This window comes from Gobio gobio (assembly GCF_949357685.1).
Source record: "Gobio gobio genome assembly, chromosome: 20".
Classification (NCBI taxonomy): Eukaryota; Metazoa; Chordata; class Actinopteri; order Cypriniformes; family Gobionidae; genus Gobio; species Gobio gobio.
This window is the reverse complement of record NC_137113.1, coordinates 21929469-21952990: the sequence shown is the minus strand read 5'-3', so window position 1 is coordinate 21952990 and position 23522 is coordinate 21929469. Positions and strand designations below refer to the sequence as shown.

Below are 23522 nucleotides of genomic sequence, written 5' to 3'. Positions count from 1 at the left end.
GGGTGTGACTTTTTGTTTGGGGGTGGAGCAGTGCTTTCATGAAGCAAAGCCACATGGGACACAGTGCCATCAATTGGTTGGATAAATATCACTTTTTAACATGTTTAAATTGAAATACATTTATTAAAAAAATATATGCATGTGGATCAGCATGTAAAAAGTATGTTTGATTGTTTAAATATTTATTTTGTTTTTATTTATATACTAAAACTGTGTTTTTTTTGTTTGTTGCCTCAGAGCAACACTATGCAGTTAGACCACTTTTGTTCAGGCAATATCATAGTGTTAGGACCATATGGTGCATTCAAGTCTTCCTGGGAAGTTTGTTTTTACACGTTCAGAAAACTCAAAGAATGTGCATTATGAGTATCATTTATGTTTTTTATTATTATTATTAACACCGATCAGGCATAACATTATGACCACCTCCCTAATATTGTGTTGGTCCCCCTTTTGCTGCCAAAACAGCCCTGAGCCATCAAGGCATGGACTCCACTAGACCCCTGAAGGTGTGCTGTGGTATCTGGCACCAAGATGTTAGCAGCAGATCCTTTAAATCCTGTAAATTGTGAGGTGGGGCCTCCATGGATTAGACTTGTTTGTTCAGCTCATCCCACAGATGCTCGATTGGATTGAGATCTGGGGAATTTGGAGGCCAAGTCAACACCTCAAACTCGTTGTGCTCCTCAAACCATTCCTGAAGCATTTGTGCTTTGTGGAAGTGTGAAAGAGTTAAAGAGGCCACAGCCACCAGGGAACACTGTTTCCATGAAAGGGTGCACATGTACTGCAACAATGCTTAGGTGGGTGGTGCATATCAAAGTTACATCCACATGGATGGAGGACCCAAGGTTTCCCAGAAAAACATTGCCCAAAGTATCACTGCCTCCGCCGCCGCACCTTCTTCCCATAGTGCATCCTGGTGCCATGTGTTCCCCAGGTTAGCCACACACATGCACCCGGCCATCCACGTGATGTAAAAGAACATGTGATTCATCAGACCAGGCCACCTTCTTCCATTACTCAGTGGTCCAGTTCTGATGCTCACGTGCCACTGTTGGTGCTTTGGGCGGTGGACAGGGGTCAGCATGGGCACCCTGACTGGTCTCAATGAGCCTTAGCCGCTCATGACCCTGTCGCTGGTTCACCACTGTTCCTTCCTTGGAGCACTTTTGATAGATACTGACCACTGCAGACCGGGAACACCCCAGAAGAGCTGCAATTTTGGAGATACTCTGACCCAGTCGTCTAGCCATCACATTTTGGCCCTTGTCACACTCGCTCAAATCCTTACGCTTGCCCATTTTTCCTGCTTCTAACACATTAACTTTGAGGGCAAAATGTTCACTTGCTGCCCAATATATCCCACCCACTAACAGGAGCCGTGATGAAGAGATAATTAGTGTTATTCACTTCACCTGTCAATGGTCATAATGTTATGCCTGATTGGTGTATGAATATAATACATGAGGTGTTAGTTGTAATTAGTAGTAGTGTTTTTGTATTGTTTGATGTTTTTCAAAATATAATTTTATCTAATGCACATAACACATAATGCTTGTTTTCCCTATTGAAAATCTATGTAGAAAACCTTGGAGTTTTAGTACCCTTATGGCACAGTGTTGCCCTGAGGCAACAAACCAAAATCTGGTTCAGGGGTGGGGGGGCGACACTTTTTATGATGGATATATTATCAGGGACCCCCAAGCTCCCAAAAAATGGGGTGAAATATTTTTTCCCCCAAAAAATAAAAAGTCATGCCATAGAGGGTTAATTTTTGTTTTTATGTTTGAGCCTATATATCTCCATATGAATAACTGTCTGAGTAATTCTGGGTATTCAGCTGTAAACTCTCAAGTGTTGGCTTTTCTAGAAATATATTTGTTATGTGTCTATTCAGAATAACTTGTGAGCAGCAGCCTTTTTACTGTGGGTATGTCAAAATGCCCCATTTGCCAAAATGGGGACTGACAAGCAAGGGGTTAATTCTCTCTACGGATTTTCCTACTGACACACTACAGCAAAATAAATAAATAACTGGCTTAAAGCCTTTTTTGGTGAAAACAACATGCCTAAGACTTCAGCACAGTACTGTATATTTAAAATGTTATTTATTCCTGATGAAAAAACTAAGTTACTCCAGTTTATAGGGTCACGTGATCCTTCAGAAATCATTCTAATATGCTGATTTAGTGCTAAGGATTTCTTATCATTATCAGTGCTAAAACAGTTGTGCTTGACATTTTTGTTGGAACCATGATACTTTTTCTTTTAGGATTCCTTGATGAATAGAAAGTATTTAACAAAATAAATACTTATTAAAAGTCTTTACTGTCACTTTTCATCAAATCAATATCCTTGCTCAATAAATGTATAACTGACTAAAAAAACTGACCTCAAACATTTGAACGATAGTATTCATGGAACCTTTTTAAGTTCCACAGAAGAAATAGTCATGCAGGTTTGAAAAGGCATGGTTGCATTAATTTTTTTCACTTATTAAACTCATACAGTTTTACTCTTGACTTGTATCACCACGTGCTGAACGTAACTGGTGCTGTATACAATACATGTTCTTGTGAAGGGAAGCGTCTGTTTCAGAACACATGGTTTCTCATATGGCCTGTATCTCAAGCGTGATCGACACAGCTTTCGTTCCTCTCGTCATCAGCAAATGAAACAAGTCCTGTGCGTGAAGAAATTCTCCACACTGATTTGCACAGATATCTTTTGCCACTCTAGCATCTCCTGTATGGCCTTACATGTGTCTGTAAATAGCAGTTCATTTGTACATCACAAACCTGTTTGTTTCATAGAGCTAACATGTAAATAGCCTACTGTATAAGAAAGATCTATAATTGCCCTGCGATGGACCTGCTATCCATCCTGGGTGTTTCCCTGCTTACAGCCTGAGACGCTGCAGGCTTTAGCATTCTTGTTACACTACATAAGGCTAGCTTTTGAACATTTCCACCATTATGGCCTACAAAACAGATAGGCCTCACTGAGGACACATTCATGAAAAATATAATTTCAACGTTTAAGTTCAGAATGTTTCTTTATTATATATAGTTGACCCTTGCGGCTTGCCATAATTTTTCCTATTCATTGTTTGTATTGTTAACTAAAACTAAATCCTTTTTTTAAATTAAAGTAGGCTAAAGCTGAAATAAAACAAAACATAAATACTGGATGAAAAACTTGAATTTGGAAACTAACTGAAATAAGTTGAAGTACTAAAATTACTAAAACTGGAATAAAAATATATTAAAGCTAAATATAAATAGTAAAAATCTACTAAAAATGGCAAAAGCACATAAAAAATGCTGCTGTAAAATCGATTAATCGCATCCAAAATAAAAGTTTGTGTTTACATAATATGTGTGTGTACTGTGTATAATTTTATATATATATATATATATATATATATATATATATATATATATATATATATATATATATATATATATATATATATATATATAATAATAAACAATGACAATACACATCCATATATTATGTAAACACAAACTTTTATTTCGGATGCGATTAATTGTGATTAATCGATTTGATAGCACACAAAATAAGCGAATTCAAAATATGAATCAATTAAATACTATATATAAACAATAACACTAAAATAATACCAATATATCAGTTACGTTACAATATCCTAGTTTTATTGTGTTCACATTAGAGCTTTTATTTATTTATTTTTAAATATGAGCATTAAAATTCATTAAGAATGAATTAAAAATACCAGAATTTCAGTTTGTAAAATGCACAAAGAAAAGGGTTTTATTACCTATATATATTATCTATTATATCTATTAAATTACTAATTTGGCAAAAAACTTACTGTACATATATCTACCCAACCAATGCATGATTTTTGTCCTCTATTCATGCACATGGGTCATGAACAGCCTGAGGGGCAAGCATTTTGTTCACCTGGTCTCCACAGTAACATGGCTTATTTGATCTACTTGCATGGATGCTGTGATTCATGCCATGCTCTGATATCTTGATCTTGTCATACACTGATGACGTCAAGCCTGTTAAAATCAGAACAGCGTAACCCTTGTACCATGTCAAAGCAGGTCTACATTAAGCAGGGCACGCAGCAGGTCTTGCCACTTGTGATGGGAATCCTTGCTCTTTTTAGTGAGCCATACAGATATTTCTTTTCAGCTCGTCTATGAGAGCCGACACTCAAATGGATCCGCACTTAATGTTGATTACAAATTGGAAAAATTTGGAAATGGTTAGAAATTTTAAATGTAATTGTCCTAAACCACGTAATTTCCAGAATACCATAATTTATAAATTATTACTGAACATTTGATTTAAATGTAACTATCCAAAACACATGCCATTGCAAACAAATCACAGTAAAGTGTGCCATATAACAAATAAAACATAATTATCCAAAACAGCTGCATTAGCAGTTTATTTCATAGTAATGTAATAACTGCACATAATGTAATAACTGTGCATAATGTAATAAGAATTGCATTATTAATGTAATAAAATGTTATCATTTTCTCTAAAAGTAATAAAAATCTTGAGCTCATAATATAAAAAAAAAATGTTTACATTATGTGAAATGTTTTACATCATAAGCTTGTCATATTGTCATAATTGTAATAACTTTTTTAAACATAAAAAAAATTTAATTCCTGTACAGTACATTTTTAAAATCGAAATCATTCTGGTTCTAACATACACCGTCTGGTGCTACTTGGACACGTCATCAGTGATGAACCCGGGGTCAACAGGTGTTTCGGGTCTTAAATCAACAGACACCCTTGCCCGGGCGACCCTGCCGGGGGTGATCAGTCCCAGCCTGTGTCCAAGTGGCATGCTACTCCATGGACCCCCCCTCTGGATCCACAGCCATCGTGAGGCTTTTTCGGCAGCCTCGGAGATGTTCTTTATGACTTGTAGGCACAGTTGTCCTTTAACTGCAAAGAAATATGAGTGTTCGGAGCAACGACTGTCCAGCAAAACCCAGGCAACCAACCTCCACTGGCTCGCTGCGTACTTTCCAGCCACCACTCCTGCACTCCTCCACCAGCTCCACACACTTGGATCTCTTGCGCTCATTGGCCTCTTCCAATCTGTCTTCCCAGGGGACAGTAAGCGCCACTATGACCACCTGCCTGGTCGACTGGGCTACCACGTCTGGGCGGAGTGAAGTTGTTGTGATGTGCTTCGGGAACTTAAGCTGCCTTCCCAGGTCCACTTGAAAGTGCCAGTCTTTTGCATTGGAGAGGAGCCCACCTGGAGAGCGTGGCTGCTGTTGTGCCTTTTCCCCAGGTCTGTCAAAAGAAATGCTATTCTTGGAGGGATGCTGACACTTACAGTTCTGAATTGCTGCGGTGATTGTATCTGCCAGAGGCCTGAGGACCTGATCATGGTGCCAGCGAAATACCACCCATCCCCCAAAGCCTTTGGAGAGCAGCTGAGGATATGCTCCAGTGTGCCACTACTTTGGCACAGTTGGCATGCTGGAAAGTCTATCAAGCCCCAGCGCTGTAGGTTGGATGGGCCAGGTAGAAGGCCATACACCGAACTGATGAGGAACTTAATGCACAGTGGTTCAGAGTTCCACAACTCTGCCCAATTGATCTATCACTGCTCGCCGTTCTCCCACCTAGTCCAGGCACCTTGCTGTTGCAACCATCTTGGTAAGGTGATCTTCCTCCCCCTCTGCCCGCACCTCGTCCTGCACCAACTGCCGCTTTTCTTGCTTTATCACAGTTCCCTTCTCGCGTTCCCTTCTCTTGCTTTATCATAGCGTGGCTTAGGAAAACAGGCCTACACGTCCTACCGCCACGTTGCCAACCAGGACACCATGCCTCAGCCGTGCCTCCGCTCTGTCCACTGCTTCCTTCCCGTATTAACGCAGATTCCAGCTGAGGAGACTTTGGCATCAATACCTCCTGGGCACTGATGGGAAGCTGCAGCTTGGTGGAAAAACCATAGAAGGTGATGTTACTTAGGGACGGTGGGAGCCCTAGCCACCTCCTGAGGAACTGACTGATGGTTCTCTCTTCTACCGTTGTCATGGGTACCTCATATACGAGAAGGGTCCAGAGAAGCTTTGACAGGATTCTGTGCTGGTACATCCATGTTTTGGACTTTCCTGGAAGCCCCGACTTGTTGACTGCAGTGAGCCAGTTCGTCACGTTGTTCCTGGTTTGTTGGAAAGCGGTTGTGTCCTTTAGGGAGCTGTCAAAGATCTTCCCCGAGCTCTTGACTGGTCTCTCTGTTACTGATGGAATTTGTGACCCCTCCAAAGTAAAGTGGAACCGGTCGGCTGGCTTAAAACTTATCCTTGCCCATAGGATGAGACAGAGTCCCTGGAGAAGCCAGCTGCACCCCGGAACAGAAGCTGCTGTCACAGTTAGGTCATCCATAAAGGCTCTTATGGGTGGCTGCCGAGTACCATATCTAGACACGGGGCCTCTACATTCCTCCTCTGCTGATTTGACAATCATGTTTATGGCTAGAGTGAAGAGTGGTACAGAGATTGTGCAGCCGGTAATGATGCCCTTCTCTAACCATTGCCAGACAGATGTTACCATTCTTGATGAAACTCTCAATCTGAAACTGTTGTAGTAGTCTAGAATGAGGTTACGGATCATCTCTGGCACGTGATGTCTTGTCAGTGCTTCCTTGACCAGCTTGAGGGGAATGGACCTGTAGGCGTTGGTAAGATCCAACCAGAGTACGGCATGGTCTCCTCTGGTCTCCTTTGCCTCCCGGATCAACTGGCTCACCACTCCTGTGTGTTCTAAGCAACCAGGACTCCTGGGACTCCCCCATTCTGCACTGAGGTGTCTATATACCCGTTCTTCAGGAGAAACTCCATTAGCCGTTGCGACACAGTCTTGAAGAAGATTTTTTCTTCGACGCAGAGCAGCGAGATTATACGAAACTGCTCCATGGTGCTTGCACTCTCTTCTTTGGGTATCCAGATCCCCTCAGCTGATCTGCACTCTGCCAAAACACCTTCAGGATTTTCCAGTACACCTTCAGTACTTTTTCTTCAAAAAAAAGTACATACTTTTAGGACGTAGTATAAGTAGGCAAATTGGGACGCAGCAATAAATCGAGTCCATCAACAGCCCCAAAGCTTGCACAATCCTATACCTCTTCCTGGGTCGACATTTCATTCGGTTTTGATTTATATGCTGTTTAATGTTGATGATGTTATTTTACATATGCATCTGCTTACATATGGTATCACTTGTTTCTGCTTCTTCTTCATATGTCTTTTTATCAGGAGATTCTGTACTCTTTCAGAAGATGCCTAATTGCAGCCCCACCGTATAACAATGAAAACATGGAAAGACAGAAATTTCCGTCAATGGCTGAGAAAGAGTTAAAAAGTCCTTCTGGAGTGGAATGGACAACATTCTTGGACAAATGCTGCTGATGAGGGACAAGCACCAGATTTGCAGATCCTCCCTCACCGTGGGAGTCGTGGAGGACGAAGGCATCAACTCCGACTCCTCCAGTAGCCATCTCATCTCATCTCAGCCCAGAGAGTCTCGGACAGCAAGAGAACACCTCCGCCACAGACCTGATAACGATGCCCAAACCAGCCACAGAACCAGAGCCTGAGTCAACGCCTGCCATGGACCACAAGTGTGAGCCCCCTCCAACCATGGAGTCAGAACCAGCCATCACAGAGACAGTGTTATTCAAACAGTCCACCCTAGGGCCATATGAGGTTCACTGGCTCATTGATTTTACAGCTGAGCCATATCCATCTGGTTAAGCCAGCCATGATTCTGGACTCGCCTGTCCCACTGGTGTCTTGCAGCTCCTCGGTTTCGCCTTTGCCTGACTCCTGCAAGCTCTTTGGCTCCACCTCAGGCTCCCTCACCACAGGCATGGCTCTGTGAAGTGGATCCCCTGGCTAAACCTCAGGCCCATTGCTCCACTTCAACCCCTTTGGCTCCGTCTTGGCTCTGTGCTCCCTCAGCTCCGCCATCACTCAGGCTCCACGAGGCTTCCTCGTCCCTCAGGCTTCACCTTGGCCTCTCATCTTCCAGGTTTCGCTGCAGACTTTTGGACCTCTGGCTGGACCTTAGTCTTCCACCCCTTTGGCTCACCCGGGTTCCTCCTTCCCTCCAGTCAACGTCACCTCGGCCCTTCAGGCCTACGATATCGCCCTGGACTGTCGTCCTCACGGTTTCATTTGGATCTCCACCTCGCTCTGCTTCGCCGGCGATCGACGCCCAGGAACTATCCAGGAAGACCATCAGGGTTCTTCCTTGGCTCCTCCCTCCGCCAGTTCCGCCGTGGTATTCCCCACTGCTGGTTCCTCATGTCCTTCTCCAGCTTCCCCACGTCCTCCCCTAAAAACCCCTCCCTCCACGGATAGACTTGTGCATACACCACGCGCCTTGTGGTAGGGGAGTACTGTCAGAATTATGTTTTGTTTAGTTGTCTTTTCATTCCTATGTGTTTGTATCTTGTGCTTCAGTTTAGTCTTGTTTGTTTCCTAGTTTGTCTCCTCGGTTACTGTTTACATTCAGCTGTTGATCATTATATTACCCTTGTTAACTCAGTATTAGTTCTCCCTGTTTTGTTCTGTTCCTTGTCGGTTAATGTTATTGCTTAGGTGTGGTAAAAGTGTTTATTCTCCTGAGATTTGCCTCTGTTATTCTGTTTGTGGATTAAAGTCTATTTGAGTGAATTCCTGACTCCTTCATGTTGGATTCTACCATACAACTGACATAATGCACCAGATTTAAATATTCTTGCTATTATTATTATTAAACATTAAAGTCATTGGTATTCCTTTACAGTACATTTTTCAAATGTAAATCATAACCCACCTCTTAAATCACCAGATTTAAATATCCATGTAATTATTATTCTTAATTGTTTTATTACCACAACTACTACTATTATTAATGTTGATATTATTATATTACTGAACATTTTTTCATACATTTATATAAGCTAAAGACACTAGGCTTTAGTTGAAAGAGAATATTAAATGTACTGTAAAATGAAAAACATTATTACATTATGTGCAGTTATTACATAATGCTTTATTATGACATTAGTTGCTACAATAGTCTTGTATGTGCATGTCACACTGGGCCTTTTTTGGGTTTCAGCTTTCAAAGGCCAGACTTACCAGAGCCCTACATCATCATCACAAGGATAAAAAAAGGGAAACAAGCAATCAGGTGAAGCAATATATCAATCAGGGCTTGACATTAACGCTTGTCCGCTTGTCCGGGACAAGTGGATTTTGTGAAGGGGCAAGTGAAAGAGATTTTTACTAGACCGACCGGACAAGTATTGAATCAAAGATGCAATTACCTATTCATAAACGATTCTTGAATGAATCAGTCGTTTCAACGACTCAATAACTCACTCATTAGGTCGGTCACCTGCCGCTACAGTTTAGATTCATGTTTAAATATTCTTTTTCAATATTTCTTATTTGTATATTCCAAAAATATTTAAAACAATCTCAACATTATTTAATGCAGTTGTCATTTTTCAGTGTAAATAATTTAATTTGATTGGTAACACTTAAGAATATAAAATGAAAGCTGAAGCATAGCCTATATTTTATTAGATTAATGGAAATAAAAGTCCTTTATAAAAGGTAAAAATATCACAATTAAGCAGATTTAAATATGTCAAAGCTGATTAAACACTGGTGAGGATATTGCTTTAGAATAAATTATATTTACAACCATGAAAAAAACATTCCGGACAAGCAATTTTTTTAGTCGGACAAGTGAATGACAGATTTACTTGTCCGAAGGACAAGCACGTGAACAGGCTTAATGTTGAGCCCTGCATTAATGCAAAGCAATAAAGCTGCTGGGTTATATTTGTACATTGTATAAAGGAGTAATCTCCTTTTGGTTACGATCTTGGATTCTGTGTTCTTTTGTACTTTCTGAGCAAATTAATTTGAGTATACTGGAACATTGTAAGTAATAATTGCATAATTCCAAAACAATTACATAAGTTATATAATTCAGTCATTGTTCATGCATTCAATAATTTATTCATTTATTCTTTCATTTGTTTTAATGAAATAAAAAAAGTCTAGCTGCATTCAGTCATTATATAACCCACTGTAAATTATCCCAAGGTTTTCTTTTTTTTTTAAAAGCACCTTATCAGCCCACGCCTGACGTTCACATGATTGAATTTCAAGCAAAAATCCCAAGAAAACTGACCTTTTTTGGGAAAACGAGCTTTGTCACAGAGATTAGTCTTGGATATGCTGCTATGAGGAATTACCCTATTTTTTTATATTTTCAGTCATATAATTTCAACAAATCAAAAAATAAGTACAACATTTAAAACCTTCTTCAATGAATGAACGCTTTGATAACGTTTTGCATTATGGGAACCAAATTATATTAGATAGTAGGCTACTATGAGGGAAATTATGACTTAATAAACACGCAAAATAATGATGAAATGTTTTAATATGCAAAAAAGTTTTGTGTGATGGTAGATTTAGGGGTAGAGGACATTAATAAACTCAGTAATAAACACAATAGATGTCAATTGGAAGTCCCATAATGTGTAGGCCTATTTGTGTGCGCTATTGAAAATGATAGCTATTTCACAACAACAAAGACAACACTATTCCAACAACAATATTAGGTCTATTATTATTATTATTATTATTATTATTATTATTAGGCTATTATTTAAAACTTTCAAAGAATCCAATTAGTGAGGTAATGGCTCTGCAGTGTAGCCTCTCAAAGAATTTGACATGTCTAATACAGCTTATGGGGGTCTTATGTATGAACATGTGAGGTCATATGCTCATATGTTTGACGCTCATTTGTGTCTTTACATTCAGACTAGCAAATCACGAATCAGTTTCCGCCATTTGCATGACTGTAACGCATTATTCAATTACGCCCCATAAAAAGGGTGTGACGTGTAAAACATAATGGAGCGCGTGCTCACACTAAATACCGACGTGCTCAATTGGACACAGCGATAGTGAAGGGCAACTATAAATGCCACGCTCAGTGGGAGAGACTTTTAGACTGCAACTGCATCTCAACTCGACGACGTCTACTGTTTGAAAGACAATCAGAAAACAAATCTGTTATAAAATATTTTATATTAAATAGCCTATTCATTGTAATAATTTATTCTCTTTTAAATAGTCATTTAAAGTACATTCAATGGAATACCAAAAGGCGGCAGAATTGAACGGTTTGTGCAATGGCAAAATTGTCACAGAGTATCTCTGCCGTAATGGCTTTAGCGAGCTGACGGTCGACACTAAAAAAGTCGCTGTCCAGCGCAAAGACGAGACATCCCGGAAAGAGGCGGAGGATGAGTCGCGGTTACCTGCTCTGGAGGCTGCGTACACAACCATACTGAGAGGACTGGGAGAGAACACTGACCGGCAGGGGCTCCTCAAAACCCCACTGCGTGCAGCTAAAGCCATGCAGTTCCTAACCAAAGGCTACCACGAGACCATCTACGGTAAGTAGGCTATTATTAGTAGTAGTAGTAGCCCCTATTGTATCTGTTAGTTTACTTTATTATTATTATTATTATTTTGTATTATTTTTATTCAGAGAATAATAGCATAAGGTGTGAATTCAGGACGATTGAGGCACTTTTTCCAAGTCATCTCAATGGCAAAAAGTGTCCCAATCACCCTGAATTCCCTAGCCTATAGGCTACAACATGATTTCCACGATTTCGTTTTTGCATACGGGGATTACAAATAGCGTTTTAGCAATCACAAATGTAAGATTACACGTTAATATAGCTACCTCTTGTTTAAAATGTCTTTGAAGTAATCATGAAATCAAAATGGACAGTTCTTGTTTTTTTATGTAATTTTGTATTTATTATTATAAACCTTTCTCTTTTTTTACACTTCATGCGCCCTTTAATCAAAGTAACTTCCCCTCCCTCTTGCAATGACATCTCTTCTCTGATGATGTATTTACTGGTGTAGGGGCGGGACCTGCAAATCACATGACATTACAGCAATAGACAACCACAACGATACAACAATCCAGTCAATCGACAAAAACAAGTCCCGCTTTATAATTTTCTTGTTTGAGAAACTGTTTCACTCAGATATACGTCCCAATAGGGAAGAAAAGACTATCGCAACTTCCGTTTGATGGCAACTTTAAGATTGTGCTAGGCCCCACATAATGCCAGTTACCTCAGGGTTTTTGTTGTTTATGTATATGAATGTAGCCAAAAGTTATGATAACGTTAATTAAATAAAATTGTTCATCATTCTGATCCAACTACTTTTAAGTATGCAATGTTTGGACAGTCTTTTTACCCATTGGTGTGTCTGACACTTCCACTACCTTGATGATGGGTTGTATAATTTACTTATACGTCATTCTGGAATTGCTCAATTGGCCAACAACAGATGCTAAAGCACCCGCTTTCCCGCTGGTGTTAAGGGCTACTTAAACTAATCACACTTTAGTTCCTAAGTATTTGCCTCTCTCCTGAACTGACCTGATTTATGAGAGGGTTTTTATGTGGAAATGATGTGTGTCTGGTTGCAAAACTCCATCAAAGTTACGTGTTAAACAATTAACTTTTCAATTTTTTCATATCCTACAGATATACTTAATGATGCCATCTTTGATGAGGACCATGAGGAGCTAGTTATTGTGAAAGATATTGACGTGTTTTCACTTTGTGAACATCATCTAGTACCATTTTTTGGCAAGGTATGTCTCAATATCCTTCAGTAACTGTAATGCTTTTAGCCACTCAGTTATTCATGTTAAAGTTATGCTTGATGTTGCAGTGCTAGACAAGGTGGTTTCATGGGTTGAGAGGGGATCACTGATGCATACATTTGAGTGTTTAGTGCTGGCAGGTCAATGGGTTCTTTTCAATGAGCTGCATTACATGAGCAATATACTGAGTAAACTATTTTATGTTAATTAATCTGTAGGTTCACATAGGATATCTGCCGAGCAAAAAGGTTGTTGGCCTCAGTAAGCTTGCAAGGTGAGTATTTAACACACACACACACACACACACACACTCACAACATTCTGTGCGCCAGTCTCAGACGGACGAAAAAGGGCCTTGTTCTCACATCAGAGTGGGAGCGAAAAAGTGAACATATTAGTTACAAGTGGCTGAGTTCTTCTGTTATCACAGCCCATTCACTTGAAGCTTAAATCCAAAGCCTGGCACAGTATCCTGTCCCATCTGAAAAACGCCAGACTAGCTGACCTCTGGCGCTGAGGAAATCCCCCTCAACTCCCACCTCCACTGTCCGGTGGTTGTGGGAACCATTAACATTGCTGCCCTCACAAAATATCATGTGCAGCTTACAGCTTCCTTTGCCTGAGTATAATACGCGCAGACTTCATGAGCCACTATTCATCAGCTGCATTTATATCTATCACTAAATTCTCTAGAATATTTACCAATTACACTATAGTTATATGTAAAACACATACAGTATTGTCATTTCTTGCTCTTAAGGAAATATCTGTATAATAAGTGCAACATTTTTGGTGGGGTTTTAACTTCTGGACTATGAATTTTGTCCCTCTTTAGGATCGTTGAAATCTACAGTCGCAGACTTCAAGGTAACTATCACAAGATATCTAGATACTTACCAAAAGGGAGATATACCTACACTACCATTCAAAGGTTTGGTTTAGTAAGATATCTATTTAGAAATGAATACTTTTATTCAGCAAGGATGCATGAAATTGAGCTAGTGACATTTGTAATGGTACAAAAGATTTCCACTTCAAATAATTCTTGTGCTTTTTAACTTTCTATTCATCAAAGAATCCTGAAATAAATGCATCACAGTTTCCACAAAAATCAGCCCAACTGTTTTCAACATTGATAATAACAAAAAATGTTTATTGATCTCCAACATATTAGCAGCATATTAGAATGATTTTTGAACTTCTGTGACACTAAAGGCTGGAGCAATGGCTGCCATCACAGGAATAATTTAAATTTTTACAAAAAAAGAAATAAAAAAGTAATAATAACTTTCAAAAATATATAAAAAAATATCTCAATCTCAGACTTTAATGTTGAAGCCATTCTGCTCATCTGTGTTGCTTCCTCAGTGTTTTACTGTTAATTCTGCTTATTGCAGTCCAAGAGCGCCTGACAAAGCAAATAGCAATGGCAATCTCTGAGGCCTTGCAGCCTGTTGGCGTGGCAGTCGTCATTGAGGCAGCGTAAGTATTTGAAACACAAAACATTCGATCAGATTATGTACAATTATCTATATGCCAACACATACCTAATACTGTAATATTTCCTAGCCTTCTTTCTTATAAATCTTAATAAAGTTCAATGCAATTAGATTCATGTAACTTCAAAGCTCAGAATACAGTATTTTCATTCAGCTTCTGCTTACAGTGACTGTCACGGTTGATGAATTATTCATAAAATAAACTGGGCATGAAAATGTGTATTTCAAATGTTATTTGTGACCTGAATGGATGTTTGTTGTTGTAGTCACATGTGCATGGTCATGCGTGGAGTGCAGAAGATGAACAGCCGTACTGTGACCAGTACCATGCTGGGTGTATTCAGAGAGGACCCGAAGGCCCGAGAGGAGTTCCTCGCCCTGACAAAAAGTGGACACTGATCACACTTACCTGCGCCAACTCCATCAGTGTGTTCACAGTCAAACAGGGCAATGATTATTCTCTACATTTGAAACCCTCCATGGTGCTAAGAGAATCTCACGGAGCAAGAACTGTAGATCGGTCCAACCGCTACTGACGCACAGCTGCGTTGCCAACAGCCGAAACTCACTTTTTGCATATATTGAAATATAAAATGTGAATATTGAAGGATCACTGTTCCTACATGAACTACTTCTTTTGAGAAAAAGACCTGCCGCTGAATCATTCACACAGCTGCCTTAAAACTAACACTACGTGTCATTTATATTATCTTACTTCTGTTATTAACAATTACTAAATGAACATATTGCCTCAGATACCTAACCTATTAATGTTTTTGCAAAATTAAGATACTAGAACTAATTTGTATATAACTTAAAAAAAAAAACAAATACACTTGTCACATTTTTGTCATTTACTCTGATTAGATAATATTTAAAGGGTCATAAGCCAACATCATGAATAATTTATAGTTATACAAGTCAATGAAAGGTTCTGTGTGATATATCTGGGGAATCATTTGTATGTGGTTAGAAGTAACCAACATTGCCACAGGGATATTGCCTTATTTATATACATAATATATAGGTCTGAATTGTATAAAACCAAACAGATGTCAACTCTGCCAACTAAAACATTAAAATACCATTATGAAATGCATTAGTCTCTGCTTTCTTATGCAAAAGCCTGATTTCTGCAAGATGTTGTCACAATTTTATTTTGTAACAAGTATTTACAGAGGTAAAACAGTCTCATACAGGTGTCAATTATTCATTTAATTGTTATTAAGGGAATTATATTATACAGTATCTATAAGTATTGCTATGTTGTGCCTTCTTGCACTTAAAATATGGCAAAACAAACAGACTGTAAGAGTATCCACAATAGTTACTGTCTACAAATCCTATTATCATACAAGTGTGTGGGTTCAAGAGACATCTAAAGGAAATACAAAATCAAATGATCACTGAAAAAAGAAACAAACAACAGATTTCCAGAAAACATCTGCAACAGTGTTCACAAAATTAACCAATGACAGGACAATAAGAAGTGGAGACCGGCGCTAAACATCACTGTACACTGAGCTTGTAGCAGTCTTATATTGGCGTGTCACTGTCCACTTGTTGTTTTTTTCCACATTTACATTAGATTCTGCAGTAGTGACACTGCCTGGGAAACGGTAGAAAAGAAATAGCACTTAAAAATAAATTGATATCTATATATTTTCAAAATTGGGGGACATTTAAAAGTCAAAGTCTAGAGTTTGGTAAATTCCAATGACTAAGTAAGCCTAAAAAGGCAATAAATGGCCATAAAGAGAACTGATTTTGTTTTGGTAATATTAAAAATGATACATTATTTACTAAAAAAAACAAAAAACAAAGACATTTACAAAACACACTCTCCAGCAAATATACTTAAAGAAGGCATCTACATTGTTCAAACAGTGCAAGCCAATATATTGCTCTAAGGTTAAGTGAGAGAATAATACCACGACACACCCCTTTCGCAGCACTTTGCCACAAAACACTGCAAATTAAACTTTTGTGTGAACTTCAACCTTAACATATGGAGAGTCATAATCATCCACAAACATCCCATTCTCATCTAAACACGAAATCTCCAGCAACAGTAAATCAAACTGAGGTCTGTTTGTAGTTCTTGGTGTCAAGAACCTTCTTCCCACACATGGCACAAATTCCTGCAAAGTAGAAAGAGAAGGGAGGTGAGAACATATAGCTGTGTGGCGGAAACTAAAGAGCATCTAAGCATCTCACCGCTAACCATCTCACCTTTCTTGTAAGCACATCCCTGGCAGTAGTGTGAACCAGACTGATGGACAGAGCTTTTGCATATTCTGCAAGTGGCAAATCCAGCTTTCCCATAAGGATCAAACCTGTCAAAATGGCATACATATTTTTACTATGTTCATCATAACTCGCATTTAAAGTCGACATGAAGAATGGGAGTTGCGATAGTCTTTTCTTCCCTATTGTAAAGTATATCTGAGTGGAACAGCTTCTCGAACAAGAAAAAAAAAATGTAGGGCGGGGCTTGATTTTGACCATTGAGAATTGATTGGATCGTTTTATATAAAAAAATACCCCATGATTTACTCACCCTCAAGCCATCCTAGGTGTATATGATATTCTTCTTTCAGACAATTACAATCGGAGTTATATTAAAAAATGTCCTGACTCTTCCAAGCTTTATAATGGCAGCCCAAAAAAGTGCATCCATCCATTATAAAATTAATCCACACGGCTTCAGGGGGTTAGTAAAGGCCTTCTAAAGCAAAGCGATGCGCTTGTGTAAGAAAAATATCCTTTTTTATAACTTTATAAGGTAAAATATCTAGCTTCTGCCAGACCACCTTCCGTATTCAACTTACGAAAAAAACTTAACTGGCGCGACGATGGCGTAGAGCGTAGTGTAAGCGTTTTAAACTGTGAGAGGCACTGCACTTTCTTCCGAAGTTGAATACGAAAGGCGTCTATATATATTACTTCATAAAGTAAAAAAAAAAAGGATATTTTACTTACACAAATGCAGGGCTCGACATTAACGCTTGTCCGGGACAAGTGGATTTTTTGAAGGCGCAAGTGAACAAAAAATGTACTTGCCCGACGGACAAGTATCCTGGTTAAAACGTCAAAACAAAAAATAACTAGGGAATCACCAAAGTGCAATAATGATTCTGCATTCACTAGTGTACGTGGAGATCGATAGTGGATAATAATATAAAACGAACAGACAAGGTTGTGCTGTTGAGGCTCGCGCAGCCTCTCGAGGAGAAAATCGAAAACAAATGAAACTCAGTTAAAACACACAGTTAAAATTGTGCAGTTTTTATATTTATAACATATGATACAGTTAAGCAACATTACACTAACAAGAGTGTGTTTTCCTGAATATCATCACGACTGAACATGACACTGATTTCATACGCCAATTCCATAAACAATTATTTAACATTGTCACTTACATTTTAGAAGCAATATGGACTGTTTTTGTTCTATTTCAGCAGCGAAAATAGTTCCAAACAAATATCACAGCAGAACCGTAACGCATCTCACAGCAACAGTGTGTTACTGAATGATTCAGCGTTTTAATGAATCGGTTGAATCAAAGATTCAATGACCTATTCGTAAACGACCGCCAAATTCTTGAATGAATCAGCCGTTTTACTGAATCGACTCAATGACTCGCTCATTAAGACGGTCACATGCTGCTACTTACTGGTGGCTTAGTTTCATCTTTCCAACATTTCTTATTTGTATAGGCTATTCAAAAATATTTAAAATAATCTCATAGCATTATTTAATGCAGCTGTAATGTTTCAGTGTAAATGATTTAATTTGATTGGTAACAGCCTATAGTGTCTTATTCTAATTTAATTTATAGATCAAATTTAAGAATATAAAAGGAAAGCTGAAGCATATCCTATATTTAATAAGATTATGGAAAAATGCCTTTTATAAAAAGGTACAAATATGACAAATAGGCTTATTTAAATATGTCAAAGCTGGTGAGAAACACTGGTGAGAATATTGCTTCAAAATAGATTATATTTACAAAAAAAATCCGGACAAGCAAATGTTTTACTCGGACAAGTGAATGACAGACAAGAGTGTGAACAGGCTTAATGTCGAGCCCTGCACAAATGCATTGCTTCCCTTCAGAAGCAATTTATTAACCCCCCTGGAGCCGCGTGGATCACTTTAATGATGGATGACTGCACTTTTTTGGGCTTAAATTTAGGGCTGCACAATATATCGAAATGATCAAAATATCGCAAATGTACATATCGCAATATGCATATAGCAACGGCACGCAATATCTGAATGATTTTAATAGACTAACTTCAACATTGTGAAAAGTGTACGTTTTACGTAGACGCATATAGCAGAGAATAGACTTGGCACACGACTTATGTGACTTGCTTTACGTTAAAAAGAGTTATTAAACGCAATAACTTGCGAAAAACAACTCCTTAAAGTCTCGCGCTGTCTGCTGTCTGATACAGCTTCTTGATGTTAAGTTTTAGGTTGATATAACTATATATTACCATGTCAACCAAAGTTTTTAGTATTTAAATATTGGCATTACATTTTTGGTTTGTTTACATTGATGTTAAAATTATATTGTCAGATTTGTAACAATTTTTGCTAAAACACTGCTGGGCACTTTCAGAAGTTGTAGCGATGCTTTCTTTTCCCAGAAAGAATGTCCATCCATCCATCTTCTTCCGCTTATCCGGGGCCGGGTCGCGGGGGCAGCAGTCTAAGCCGAGATGCCCAGACTTCCCTCTCCCTAGACACTTCCTCTAGCTCTTCCGGGGGGACACCGAGGCGTTCCAAGGCCAGCCGGGAGACATAGTCCCTCCAGCGTGTCCTCGGTCTTCCCCGGGGCCTCCTCCCGGTTGGACATGCCCGAAACACCTTCCCGGGAAGGCGTTCAGGAGGCATCCGGAACAGATGCCCGAGCCACCTCAGCTGACCCCTCTCGATGTGGAGGAGCAGCGGCTCTACTCCGAGTTCCTCCCGAGTGACTGAGCTCCTCACCCTATCTCTAAGGGAGCGCCCAGCCACCCTGCGGAGAAAGCTCATTTCGGCCGCCTGTATCCGGGATCTTGTCCTTTCGGTCATGACCCAAAGCTCATGACCATAGGTGAGAGTAGGAACGTAGATTGACCGGTAAATCGAGAGCTTCGCCTTACGGCTTAGCTCTTTCTTCACCACGACAGACCGGTACATCGACCGCATTACTGCAGAAGCTGCACCGATCCGTCTGTCAATCTCCCGTTCAATCCTCCCCTCACTCGTGAACAAGACCCCTAGATACTTAAACTCCTCCACTTGGGGCAGGAACTCTCCACCAACCTGGAGTGGGCAAGCCACCCTTTTCCGACTGAGGACCATGGCCTCGGATTTGGAGGTGCTGATCCCCATCCCAGCCGCTTCACACTCGGCTGCAAACCGTCCCAATGCATGCTGAAGGTCCTGGTTAGAAGGGGCCAACACGACAACGTCATCCGCAAAGAGCAGAGACGAAACCGTGTGGTCCCCAAACCTGACACCCTCCGGCCCTTGGCTGCGCCTAGAAATTCTGTCCATAAAAATTATGAACAGAACCGGCGACAAAGGGCAGCCCTGCCGGAGTCCAACATGCACCGGGAACAAGTCTGACTTACTGCCGGCAATGCGGACCAAACTCCTGCTTCGGTCATACAGGGACCGGACAGCCCTCAGCAAAGGACCCCGGACCCCATATTCCCCCAGCACCCTCCACAGGATGCCGCGAGGGACACAGTCGAATGCCTTCTCCAAATCCACAAAACAAATGTGGACTGGTTGGGCAAACTCCCATGAACCCTCCAGCACCCTGTAGAGGGTATAGAGCTGGTCCAGTGTTCCGCGACCAGGACGAAAACCACACTGTTCCTCCTGAATCCGAGGTTCCACTATCGGCCGGATTCTCCTCTCCAGTACCCTGGCATAGACTTTCCCGGGGAGGCTGAGAAGTGTGATCCCCCTATAGTTGGAACACACCCTCCGGTCCCCCTTCTTGAAAAGAGGGACCACCACCCCGGTCTGCCATCCCAGAGGCACTGTCCCCGACCGCCACGCGATGCTGCAGAGGCGTGTCAGCCAAGACAGCCCCACAACATCCAGAGACTTGAGGTACTCAGGGCGGATCTCATCCACCCCCGGTGCCTTGCCACCGAGGAGTTTCTTGACCACCTCGGTGACTTCAGCTTGGGTGATGGACGAGTCCTCCTCTGAGCCCCCAGCCTCTGCTTCCTCAACGGAAGACGTGACGGCGGGATTGAGGAGATCCTCGAAGTATTCCTTCCACCGTCCGACAACATCCCCAGTCGAGGTCAACAGCCGCCCATCGCCACTGTAAACAGCGTTGGTAGGGCACTGCTTCCCCCTCCTGAGGCGCCGGACGGTTTGCCAGAATCTCTTCGAGGCCAGCCGATAGTCTTTTTCCATGGCCTCACCGAACTCCTCCCAGGCCCGAGTTTTTGCCTCCACAACCACCCGGGCTGCAGTCCGTTTAGCCTGTCGGTACCTGTCAGCTGCCTCAGGAGTCCCACAAGCCAGCCAGGCCCGATAGGACTCCTTCTTCAGCTTGACGGCATCCCTTACTTCCGGTGTCCACCACCGGGTTCGGGGATTGCCGCCTCGACAGGCACCGGAGACCTTGCGTCCACAGCTCCGAGCAGCCGCTTTGACAATGGAGGTGGAGAACATGGTCCACTCGGACTCAATATCTCCAGCCTCCCTCGGGATCCGGTCGAAGCTCTGCCGGAGGTGGGAGTTGAAGATCTCTCTGACAGGAGACTCGGCCAAACGTTCCCAGCAGACCCTCACAGTACGTTTGGGTCTACCGAGTCTATCCAGCTTCCTCCCCCGCCATCGGATCCAACTCACCACCAGGTGGTGATCAGTTGACAGCTCCGCCCCTCTCTTCACCCGAGTGTCCAAGACATACGGCCGCAGATCAGATGAAACGACCACAAAGTCGATCATTGACCTACGACCTAGGGTGTCCTGGTGCCATGTGCACTGATGGACACCCTTATGCTTGAACATGGTGTTCGTTATGGACAAACTGTAACTAGCACAGAAGTCCAATAACTGAACACCACTCGGGTTCAGACCAGGGGGGCCGTTCCTCCCAATCACGCCCCTCCAGGTTTCACTGTCATTGCCCACGTGGGCGTTGAAGTCCCCCAGTAGAACGAGGGAGTCCCCAGTCGGAGCACTCTCCAGCACCCCTCCCAGGGACACCAAGAAGGCCGGGTACTCCGCACTGCCGTTCGGCCCATAGGCACAAACGACAGTGAGAGACCTATCCCCGAGCCGAAGCCGCAGGGAAACGACCCTCTCGTTCACCGGGGTAAACTCCAACACATGGCAGCAGAGCTGGGGGGCTATAAGCAAACCCACACCAGCCCGCCGCCTCTCACCATGGGCAACTCCAGAGTGGTAAAGAGTCCATCCCCTCTCGAGGAGTGTGGTTCCAGAGCCCAAGCCATGCGTGGAGGTGATTCCGACTATCTCTAGTCGGAACCTCTCAACCTCACGCACAAGCTCAGGCTCTTTCCCCGCCAGCGAGGTGACATTCCATGTCCCAAGAGCCAGTTTCCGTGTCCAGGGATCGGGTCGTCTAGGCCCCCGCCTTCGACTGCCGCCCGATTCGCTTTGCACCGGCCCCTTACGGTCCCTCCCGTGAGTGGTGGGCCCACGGGAAGGTGTCCCCACGTCGCTCCTTCGGGCTGAGCCCGGCCGGACCCCGTGGGGGAAGGCCCGGCCACCAGGCGCTCGCATACGAGCCCCAACCCCAGGCCTGGCTCCAGGGTGGGGCCCCGGCTGCGCCATACCGGGCGACGTCACGGTCCTCCTTCTTTTTGTCATCATAAGGGTTTTGTGAACTGCTCTTAGTCTGACCCGTCACCTAGGACCTGTTTGCCTTGGGAGACCCTACCAGGGGCATATAGCCCCGGACAACATAGCTCCTAGGGTCATTCGGGTACTCAAACCCCTCCACCACGTTAAGGTGGCAGTCCATGGAGGAGAGAAAGAATGTGAAACACAAAATTTTTTATTATTCTCCATTTTTTATATATATTTTTTATATCATTTAGATAGATTTTACACACTTAAAGCAATATCGTATCACATATAGAATATCGCATTATTTAACAAGGTATTGCATATCACATTTTTCTTAAATATCGCACAACCCTACTTAAATTTTTAGGCTCCCATTCACTGTCATTATAAAGCTTGGATTAGCCAGGACATTTATATTTTATATATATATATATATATAAATGTCCTGGCTAATCCAAGCTTCATAATACATCCGATTGTAATCGTTTGATTGTAATCGTTTGAAAGAAGAATGTCATATACACCTAGGATGGCTTGAGGGTGAGTAAATCACGGGGTAATTTTCATTTTAAAATGAACTACTCCTTTAACCTATTATTGTCTTGTCAACTGTTAGTATAATTTAAAAATCACAAACACTGCAATATTCCATAAAAAAATAAGATTAGTCTATTTTGTTTTCATGGTGACTTTAAATGCATTACAATACTATAATGTTTAAGCATGATATATTTCAAGCAACACACCTGGCTTTCTTTGATGTCAGCATTTTATTTTCATTAAGCTTTCGACCACCACTCTCTGTAATATAATAGTTATCATGTTAGTATCCAGTGTTGATGAGGCATAAATACAAATAGACAAATGGGTAGCTTTATCCAAGCTTTAATCCAACTTAACGTTACCTGTTGTGTTTCTAGCCCCATCTTTCCAGGTATCAGGCGTGATGACTCGCCCCAGTTTCTTCTCACCTGCGGGGAACATCAAAACATGAATAGTTTAGTCCTAAACCCCACACAATTAATTGACGTCGGTATGCTCATATTAATTGTTATCATTGTCGAGAAACAGGCGAACCACGGGCGACGTTCATTACAGTAACGTTAGATTGTTTTGTTTCTGAGAGCTCTCTCGCTACTGAGTTCTTGCTAGCGACCCAAAGCTACTGAATATACATACGAATGGCAATATTAATGACTTATACATATTAGTGTAAAATAAATGTTCTTTTGATTTACAATGCAACTACTTACACTTCTCGCAAACCATCGTCAAATGTGTCACAAAATCGTAGCTATCACGTCAAGATACTTCTCAGTTGTAAAATGAAGTTAGACACACTGCTTAGCCTCCAGTGACGTTTTGTGATGTATTGTCAAAATAAAAGTCTCGACAAACGCTACTAGTTGGCTTTAGTAGCAAGAAG

The 23522-nt window shown here is 41.3% G+C and overlaps 2 protein-coding genes across 2 annotated transcripts; one reads left to right on the top strand and one right to left on the bottom strand.

The window, feature by feature from the left end:
- The first annotated feature begins 10963 nt into the window (after window positions 1–10963).
- Window positions 10964–15349, top strand: gch2 (GTP cyclohydrolase 2). Its single transcript, XM_079801434.1, has 6 exons — window positions 10964–11511; window positions 12631–12740; window positions 12971–13026; window positions 13588–13619; window positions 14150–14234; window positions 14518–15349. Exons 1-6 carry the CDS (start codon window positions 11205–11207, stop codon window positions 14648–14650), a joined length of 723 nt encoding a protein of 240 aa, XP_079657560.1. The 5' UTR covers window positions 10964–11204; the 3' UTR covers window positions 14651–15349.
- On the bottom strand, window positions 15090–23455 carry cript (cysteine-rich PDZ-binding protein). The gene is made up of 5 exons (XM_079801435.1): window positions 23350–23455; window positions 23002–23067; window positions 22843–22897; window positions 16484–16587; window positions 15090–16392 (listed from the first exon to the last, which is right to left on the bottom strand). The coding sequence occupies exons 1-5, from the start codon at window positions 23363–23365 to the stop codon at window positions 16328–16330; spliced, it is 306 nt and encodes a 101-aa protein (XP_079657561.1). The 5' UTR covers window positions 23366–23455; the 3' UTR covers window positions 15090–16327.
- Window positions 23456–23522: the final 67 nt, after the last annotated feature.

Excerpts from the sequence above, each read along its gene's own strand:
- gch2 (XM_079801434.1), top strand. The coding sequence starts at position 11,205 with ATGGAATACCAAAAGGCGGCAGAATTGAACGGTTTGTGCAATGGCAAA. Across the intron at positions 13,027-13,587 it reads GGCCTCAGTAAGCTTGCAAG|GATCGTTGAAATCTACAGTC; the intron begins GTGAGTATTTAA and ends GTCCCTCTTTAG. Across the intron at positions 14,235-14,517 it reads GCAGTCGTCATTGAGGCAGC|TCACATGTGCATGGTCATGC; the intron begins GTAAGTATTTGA and ends TTGTTGTTGTAG.
- cript (XM_079801435.1), bottom strand. Across the intron at positions 16,588-22,842 it reads CTGACATCAAAGAAAGCCAG|GTTTGATCCTTATGGGAAAG; the intron begins GTGTGTTGCTTG and ends CCATTTTGACAG. Across the intron at positions 16,393-16,483 it reads GGGATGTGCTTACAAGAAAG|GAATTTGTGCCATGTGTGGG; the intron begins GTGAGATGGTTA and ends TCTACTTTGCAG.